General features: G+C 39.8%; 1 protein-coding gene across 1 annotated transcript; it reads left to right on the forward strand.

Moving 5' to 3' along the window:
• The first annotated feature begins 5,728 nt into the window (after positions 1 to 5,728).
• Positions 5,729 to 8,410, forward strand: LOC307084066 (uncharacterized protein). Its single transcript, XM_079748200.1, has 5 exons — positions 5,729 to 5,911; positions 6,420 to 6,506; positions 7,074 to 7,140; positions 7,332 to 7,420; positions 7,548 to 8,410. The coding sequence occupies exons 1-5, from the start codon at positions 5,861 to 5,863 to the stop codon at positions 7,620 to 7,622; spliced, it is 369 nt and encodes a 122-aa protein (XP_079604326.1). The 5' UTR covers positions 5,729 to 5,860; the 3' UTR covers positions 7,623 to 8,410.
• The last annotated feature ends 743 nt before the right edge of the window (positions 8,411 to 9,153 follow it).

Below are 9,153 nucleotides of genomic sequence, written 5' to 3' on the forward strand. Positions count from 1 at the left end.
CTTTCAGAGCTTTTATGAGCCTTTAGGACCCCCAGGTGATACCCTCACCATTGCTCCTCATATCCCTCTCTTAAAATGGATCCTCACACAAATCAAAGACGGACCCCCGTCCTACCTTCCTCCCTAAAGTCAGTTTTAATATTGATAGTGTTTAAAACTAAACCACAGTGTAGAAAAACGATAAGGCACATTCGTTTTTTATGTCCATGTATATATTATTATATCCTCTGAACTGTGAATGTTGGTTTCAAAACCTCTGTGATACCTGATAAGGTTTAAGGGAGTATATAAGATGGAAGAGATATAAGATATAAGAGTGTAAGGGTTTTACGGTCATCTCTTATTTCAAAGACGGAAACCAAGCATTCTCAGTTCTGTATCCCGCCGATACAAGGCTGGTTTGAGATGCTTGTCAGGGTTAAACATTAGCCTTGTAACGGCCAGCCCTCTGTAAACTTCACCTCGCCTCGTAGCAGACAGGAAATGTGCTTTGAAACGATTAGGGGAGCCACTATTAACCACTAGCAGTGAGATCCTGCCCGTGTTTTCACTCACTTCCTTTCTGAAGAGCCTAAAATTAGATAAGCACTTCTGTAAACCCTTCACTGCTGAAAGAGACAACAGTCCAAAATACATGTTTTAAATCCATAATTGTAACATTTGATGATTTTACCGGGTATTCTCTCAACTCCCTCTGCCCCCCCTCCCCTAATTTGTTGTTTATCTTTTCTTACACTCTCCAGGTCCCCACGTTTCTTTCCCTCCCCCACCCTATTCCCTTGTGGGCTGTGTCTCTGTGTGTGTGTGTGTGTGTGTGTGTGTGTGTGTGTGTGTGTGTGTGTGTGTGTGTGTGTCTCTCATCTCAGCTGTGGTTGCTGTGCAGATGGCGCTTTGTTGGTGCTTTACAATGGGACTAAGGTCAGTGCGCCTCCAACCATCAGCACACTGCAGGTTCTCCACTCCAGCTGTCCTGCTGCTTGACGTGGACCCCCATCCACAACCTCTCCCTGCTCCACACCCGCCCCACCGCCACCACTCCATCTTTGTGTGGAGCAGATGAGGAGATGGTCTTTAAAACACAGAATAGGCCACACGCTTACTGACGACGCGATTGGTCGGACCGTTTTGCATCTCATAGGGACAAGGATGTCTTCGTCTTCTTCTTCAAAGCATCGGGTGCATTTGTATATATTAATTTGACGTATGTCATTGTTCAACACATTTTGTGGTGATATTTCTAATCCAAAGCACAAGCCAGAACCTCAGACCAGCTGGGGAAATGCAAATCCACCATCTGCCGTGTGATCCCATATCAACCCTTGTCCATAATTAGTCATAAGAGCTAATGTCATGTTTGCCCTGCACTCATCGGATTATCAGGATGCTGTAACCAGGAGAGTACACAAATGGTTTATTTAAACTAATTCAGAAGGATCCAAACCACAGCTTAAATGACAACTATGAGCAGTCACAACGATGTGTATGCTATAATAAAGAGTTTCTCAGTTCCTCTCTGACTATAACCTTTAGCCGAAAGTGATCAACTGCTCTCAACCTAATTAAATATTTTCAAATCAAGGTTCATTGCTGTCAGGTCTTGTAAACCAAATGTGTATTCTAACGGACGAATAAAAGTAATGTGAGAATCAAAACCATGCAACAACAATCCTATTTCACAAGGTAAATTGATTGGTTAAAGAAGAAGCCACTGGACTATGCTTCTTTGTCTTGGTGGAACTTTCAACATGAGTGAGCAGCAGGAAAAGACAGGTAGACTAAAAGGCGGGAAAATAAGAGGGGGTGGAGCTCCAAAGAAGCCCCATGTATTACTGGAAATTTCCACTTTCTTCTGGCAAGACATTGGTGGAGGTGGAGTTTAGAGGTGAAATAAATAACATGGTGAAGCAAGTTACATTCAAGTTGCATTCCACTGCCCCCCTCTTAATTATATCTACATAGTCAATTAAGTGCAGTAAATAACAAGACAATGTTTTACATGTAGAATTCGATTATTTTTTAAATAACACAAGCTTTAATTAGTGTTTTTCCATAACAAGCTAACTGACATAATCATTAAGTCAGTTTGACTTAATTGATAACATGTTACCCTCACAATACAAATTTCAGATGGATGGAATTTGTATCGTTGGTATTCAGTTATAAATCAATCACAGCAGAGATGAGCAAAAAGGTTATTCTCAGTGCTTTTGCGAAGTCAGCCCTATAACGCTGACAGTCGAAGAAAAAATAATTTGTTTAAAGAATAATGGCTTGAAATGCACTAACTTCAAAATAATAGAGCTGAGACAAGGCCAGAAAATACCTTTTATATGTAAAAAGATTTAAGACTCATTACTTACGAAAAATTATATTTGATATAAATTAAAGCAGTGGCTACAACTAATGCTAGCCAAGGTAGCATTACAAAGATTATTACACAAGGCTCAAGTAGATAATTTCTTTTATCACAAATTGCGGTTAATTAAAGCATTCCGAATCACAGAGTCACGCAGTTTGAATATTTTGCTTTTTCATTTTTTTTCTAAATTCATAGTTTCATTTACTATTACAACCACTTTTGACACAAATGGGGAACAATAAGGAACATGGGGGGGCGGTTGATATGATTATATTGGCTAGTTATTTCAGGAATAGCTATCATATCCCAATGCATCGGTCCACTTCACAAAATGCTATTGTTTTATTAATGTCAACATGTAAGCATGTGGGCCCCTTCAATGCAACTTGTGTCAAGTCGCTGAGAGAAGTCAACTTATGTTGGCCCTATGTTCTTGAACCGCGAGAAAGGCTGACAGAGCATGCAGAACACCGCTGTTCAAAACAAAGGAACTTAGTTGGCCCCCACTGAATCCTCCAATTATGGGGTCCCTTCCCCCGGCCTAATCTCAACCTCTGCTCTTTGATGGCCTTCTCTGCTCAACTCCCCCGATACATTCCACAAGTAAGGACCAGTTCTTTGTCCTGTGAGAATTTACTTGCTCTATTTACTGCCTTTTAGCATTAGAGTGGTTAGCACAGAGAACTAAACCGTTCCTTTAGCTCTGTCTTAAGGTTTGCTTAAGACTATGGAAATTGTGGCAAAATGTTGCCAGTTATTGAACTTTTTTTCTCCTTCAAGCACAGAAGAGTTTATGTTCTGCCATGTTGGTCTCTGAAGAACCATAACAAAGCTAAAAATAGCTCCATAACTCCCAGAGAGGGTACATTTGAAGATAAAATTCATAAAAATGAGCAATGAGAGACGTTTTAGCATGAAGCTGTATTTATTGGATTCTGTTTTATTGTTATGTGTTCGATCATTTATTTACCATGCACTTCACAAATCGATTTTCTTCTAAAATAGTTTTTAGGCAAATGGAAACATGGTCAGTTTGTAGTCAAACAAAGAGGGGAGGGAACAGGAAATGATCTCACAAACACTCCCCCTCTCTGATTGCTCCCATTTTCCAGTTACCGAAAGGCAATGAGTAATGTTGTCTGCTGTTTTTTAGGCTCGTGTTTTTTCTCCCATGGATTTTGGTTGTGTGCACACTGTGGCCTTTACACTGCAGACGTCTGCCTCTCAGCTTTGCGGTGCCCACATGGTCTTCATTTCCCAAATAAAAGGCTGCCTTTCATTGGCTTCTTCATGTATATCTTCACAATTTACATTGATGAACATCGATTGAAAAGGTTTATCCGCCGTTTTGATCTTTCATCATCAAGGCAAGGATCCAAAAAAACATTTTCTGAAGATGTGCTGCAAATTACCATGTCTCATGTTCGAAATACAACCATATATTATGTTGAATAATTTGCTGTTTTCCTTTACTAAGGGAAATGAAGAAACGCCATTCAAAGCCCACACTGGCAGACACTCTTCTTTAAATCTCTGCATGCAATTACACTCAGCAATTATGATTTAGTTGAACATGGATGAGCAATAGAATGAAGTTTGAGTGCCTTCAACATCCATTGGTTTTCTTGGGTGGCACGGAGAACATCATTGCTCAAGCAATGGGGCTAGAGTCCTTTTTTGTGAGTGTGGATTGGACAGCTACATGCTTGCTTTAACTATATGGAATAATATATATTTGTGTTACTTCAATGTGCTGCATAGTGTGATGCATTAGCTGTAGATAAAACGGTGTCCAAGAGGCAAAAGCCCTTAAGACTTAATGTGTCACATTGAGAACAATCATTTGTCAAATCTTACCCTGAATGTAACACGATTCCCTTCAGGTCAGTCTAGAAAACAGCACCTGAACAATTCCCACAGTTATGTGTAGCCACTCCCTTGACACTTGGATGAGTAAGTAGGTGGTGCAACCTTACTTTACCTCCCCTGCTATTGTGTAAACCTAACAGACTTTGGTTATGACTTTAAAGATAACGAAATTACAATGGGCAGATGTTTTTTGTGGATAATCATGGAACACGTTATTATTTAACCATTATTGTGCAGGATTGATTTAGTATAAAATCCACAGATACATTGCGTTTTAATAGTTGGTATGGTTTAATTCAGGAAAGTGGAACATACATGATCAATAAGACATGTCATGGGTGGGAAGAGGTGCCCTGCGAAGTAACTGTGGATGTCTGACTGAGTTCATGAATGCTATCCCTAGCAGGGATAGCATTCATACTGGGTGTATGCTCTGGGCTCCCTGGAGATGGGGGGCAAGAGGGCTTTCCCCCAATTAGAAAGAATAAGGTATCGTGTTTCATAGCTCCTAGCACAAGCATGTAATTCACCGATTGCATGTTTACGGCCAAAGTGCATGCGCAAGCTATTATTTGTAGTCTTTTGTTTGTAGACTATTAGTTTAATCATTTCTGCAAAACATCTTTAAACAAACAAAAAATAGCAGTCTTTTGTTTCATAATCATCCAAATTACTGATACCTAAACATATTCTCAAAATACTAACTTTAACATCCAAAACGGCATAGTGCTGACACAGTGCATATGGATATCTTATGTATGTGGCATACCATTGATTATTTCAATATTCCTGTAAAGCAATATGTTAGAACAATTAATTATCTGAAAAAAAAATAAAAGGTTATTATTTTAGGCTATGTCAACTACATCCTAATCAGCTCGATATTGGAGGTGCTTGTGAGACTTACAGTTCAGTTTGTATATTTTGCATACACATTGCATTGGTAAATTAACTTTCGCTTTTTGAAAGTGAAAGCTCTTTAATCGATATTTCCGTTTTAATAGGACTTTTATTTTCCTCGTTTGAAATAGCAATGCTTTAAGAATTTGTATGAATGTATGATCGTGGTTTCCTTTAATCACATCATTCAGTTCTACTTGCAATTTTCTGCATCTCGTAAGAAAAAGGAAGGAGGCTACTCAAGACAAAGGATGCCGTCGTGTGCTCCAACTAGTTGCAGAGACGTATATAATGCACATTTACTAACTTCGTTTTTAGTACATTTTAAAATATCGATTGGAAATTCAAGAATCGTAAATGTGTATTACAAATCAAGAACTAACTGTTCGGTCGCAATAAATATATAAATAAAGGTTATGGATAGTGGTGAAGCGCGAGGACCAATCAAAAAAAAGAGAGCTGGGCGGCGCTTACGGGGCGGGATGTTTCAAATAGATTGACAATGAATTTGTCCAATGGAAAGAGCGAATTCTAGGCAACGTCCAATCGTACTCAACAAGGACCTGCGGTATCCTCCAAGTCGATTTGCAGCGAATTCAACAGAAAAGAAGAGGTTGGTCATCACCATTTCTCTCTCAGCCTCGTAAGAGAAACTCATACGGGGTCAAAACGCCAAATTAATCCGACCGAAGAAATAACGTATTCAACGTTAATATAATTCATAAATCAACAATGGCTGATACAGCAGTAGAGAAGGCACCAACCACAGAGGTTACTGCAAAGGTAGGGTGAATATTCAACATTAACTAGTCGAACTAACTAGGGTTAGCTTTTGAAAAGTACTTTTTTACATTGATAGCTTCGTTGATAACGGTAGCCCTTAAACGAGTTTGGCAGTCGGCGTTTGCGTGCAGCCTGAATCCGGAACTCGTCACTTAACGCTAATTTAAGTACCCATTTAACGTCATTTTTTTAATCGTCGTAATAAATCGACATGGTACATGTGGGAGTTGATGAAATGGATATCTGAGCATTGTTAGCTCCAAACGTTGTTTGATGGGTACACAAAGCGACGACACAGCTGGTGGAGCGGTGCCGCTGTGGGCGGGAAGCCGCTCTGCCACCAGCGGCCGCCGCACGAGCTCCACACGGCCAAAAATTAGGGGGTTTAATATTTTATGGTCCAACAATTTGTAAAGACTTTCATTTTTTAGGCGAGTTATTGATAGTCGGCCAAAATCGCAGTTGGCGGGGACAAATGTACAAGTGATAACGATGCCATTGTTTCCAGGAGCTGAAAGAGAAGAAAGAAGTGGAGGTGGAAGTGAAAGAAGATAAGAAAGAAAACGGCAGTGGGGACGCACCTGCCAATGGCACAGTGAGTTGAGGCACAGACTCGTTAACAAGCCTCATGGCCTTTTGTCTTAGCACCACCATCGTGCAGGTGTTGCTAGTCCCGCCTCCATTCAGCTGCTCCTCAGCCTTTGCCATCCCAAGGCGCTTTGTTTGGGTTGTGAAGCGGCACAGATGCTCGTTACTAAGCTTTGGACGTCGACTTTGGTTCTATGACTTTTATCCTGTCAAAGATCCATAAAGCATTCCCGTGGCTGTAAGACCAAAACAAAGGACTTGCATTTTTGCGTGATACATTTTTTGACAAAACGATCACAAAGACATAAACCAATCAGGATGCGTTTTCGGTTAATTGTATATTAGTAAGGGAATGTTTAGCCGTGAAATCGGTTGTACTAAAGCCAATCAAATCCTTGGTTTGCAAGGAACTGCTGCTTTCGGCACATTCACAACCTAGACCTGCTGATCTTCTGTTAAGTAATACTTATTTTCTAAAAAAAATTAAGTTACGTTTTTCAGTGTGGATACAATTGTTGGAAGGGATGTTTTTTTGTTATCCACAATGCTGATACATATTCCTCCTTTCGTTCAGAATGGTGCTGATCACATTGAAAAAGCTGTCAAGGAGGTAGCTGAGGAAAAGCATGAAAATGGCAACGGTATGTAATAAATAAAAAAAAAAACAGAGAAATTGACTCAGGATCCTACACTTGTTTTTTTTGTTTGTTCTTCCACTTATTATTTCCAATTCTGTTGGCATGGGTGGCCTCAATGTTTCCTTGAATAGGCTGGTAGGGCGACCTCCCTGTGTAGTGCTGTAATTCACAGAGCGATGGGTCTGTTTGAACAGGGAAGGCAGTGGAGGCTCCCCCTGCTGAGAAGGCCGAGGCACAGCCTGTGAAGCGTGCCGCTGAAGAGGAGGAGGAGAAGGAGGAGGAGGTTCGTTCAGACATGCTTATACAAGCTTTTAAATTCCCAAGTATCTTAGGAAAACAATGCAGCGTTTCAACTCGATCTTGTGGCTATGGTGGGACTTTTGTTTTAATAATTTTCATCTTCATTTTAGGAAAAGGTGGAGACCAAAAAGCAGAAGACTGAGGAAAATGGAGATTCAAAAGCAGAAGCAAAAGTAGAGGCCTAAACCTTTGCCATGTTTGTTTACAGCGCTGCCTAAAGGGCCCTGGTCGGCATCATTTTGTAGAGTGATGTGCTTTCTGTTTCTGCAAGATGTATTGTTTGTTCCCACGGTATCCATGTTTGCACTGGAGTTTTTTCAGCTTGGTGGCCCCTACTCCTTTTTTTTTTATGAGATGTTATTTATTGGTCTAAAAAAATTGAATGTTTTCTTTTTTTTAACTTGTAAAAATTGGGCCATGCCCTATGATAAGTTTAGTTTTATAAATCAGTATGTTTTGAAGCACATCCTCTACTCCTAGTGCAGACCAGCTCATTCATTACTGGGCAGTTGCTTTCCTCGTCATGGCTCATGTTGACTCAGATTCACTATAAGACCAAAGATAAGTTTTAAGCAGGGGCTAATAGACAGTTGGCGTTAAGGCTTTTTTTGTGTTGAGCTGCTAGTAGTTAATCCTTTGCCTGGCTGCCCTGTTAACATAACAGATGGCACAAATAAATTAAGGGATCTTTCTGTTATGCCTCATAAGATTACTTGACCCTATTTTGTAGAGGCAGGCTTTTGCAATGTTAATTAACCCCTCTTAAATCTTAACACTTTGGTCGTTTGTTCTGTATGCATTCCACGCCAAGTTTATACCATATCATCTACAATTACTGTTTCTGGTTTTCTATTGGTTTATGTTTAGCTGAGTAACTGTGTCAAATACTGCCTTTATCAGAATGACATTTGGTTACTTCAGCCACTGCTTTGTATATTCTGATTACAAAAAAAATAAATTGTCTTTTTACTTATATGCTGCAACATTTTTCGTTTTGGATTACAATCTGATTTATTTTAATTTAATCTAAAAAAATATTTGATAAATATTTTTGGTCTTAAATGGCTGACGGAAGAGGCAGCGACTCGGTCTCCTAGCGCCCTCTCCTGGATGAATTTGGTTAAGACAGGGTTTGTCATTGACTTCAAACGTGAAGGGTGAAATGTGGAATAACACAAGCTCTCGATAGCAAAATGAATTATCTTTAGTTTGATCTTACCCCTGAAAGCCATTTCAATAACTGACTAAGCAGTAATTGGCATCAAAATACCCAATGTAAAATACTTCATATGCTTAAATAAGCAAGCAAAAACACTTTAGTGTTTTTGCTTGATTCTATTCCATAGAAACGTGGTATGTGGGCCATGTGCCCAAACAGTTCTGCAGGTTGGGGTCTGCAGAGGCTTCCTCAGTCTGGGATGACTGGCGTGGGAAAGGTAGGTGCTCAACGTGAAGGATTTACGTGAAAAAGAAACTGATGTTTCAGTTACATACTTGAATTAAGCCACTGTGCAAATATGTAATTACAGTGTTGAAGCAATGAGGTGGAAGCTTATTTAATTTGATGAGCTATTTCCCTCCGTTGTAATCAGCACCCAGAGTAAAATGGGACTATCGGATAGTATTAATCTCTGATGCTTCTTGTGAAAAAGCCTCATTTGGTGTAGTATAGTAACAATCCTATAACCTACAGCATGCACTTATGGCCAGATTAAG

The sequence above is a fragment of the Pollachius pollachius genome (genome assembly GCF_949987615.1).
Source record: "Pollachius pollachius genome assembly, chromosome: 12".
Classification (NCBI taxonomy): Eukaryota; Metazoa; Chordata; class Actinopteri; order Gadiformes; family Gadidae; genus Pollachius; species Pollachius pollachius.

Excerpts from the sequence above, each read along its gene's own strand:
- LOC307084066 (XM_079748200.1), top strand. The coding sequence starts at position 5,861 with ATGGCTGATACAGCAGTAGAGAAGGCACCAACCACAGAGGTTACTGCA. Across the intron at positions 6,507-7,073 it reads ACGCACCTGCCAATGGCACA|AATGGTGCTGATCACATTGA; the intron begins GTGAGTTGAGGC and ends CCTTTCGTTCAG. Across the intron at positions 7,141-7,331 it reads AAAGCATGAAAATGGCAACG|GGAAGGCAGTGGAGGCTCCC; the intron begins GTATGTAATAAA and ends CTGTTTGAACAG.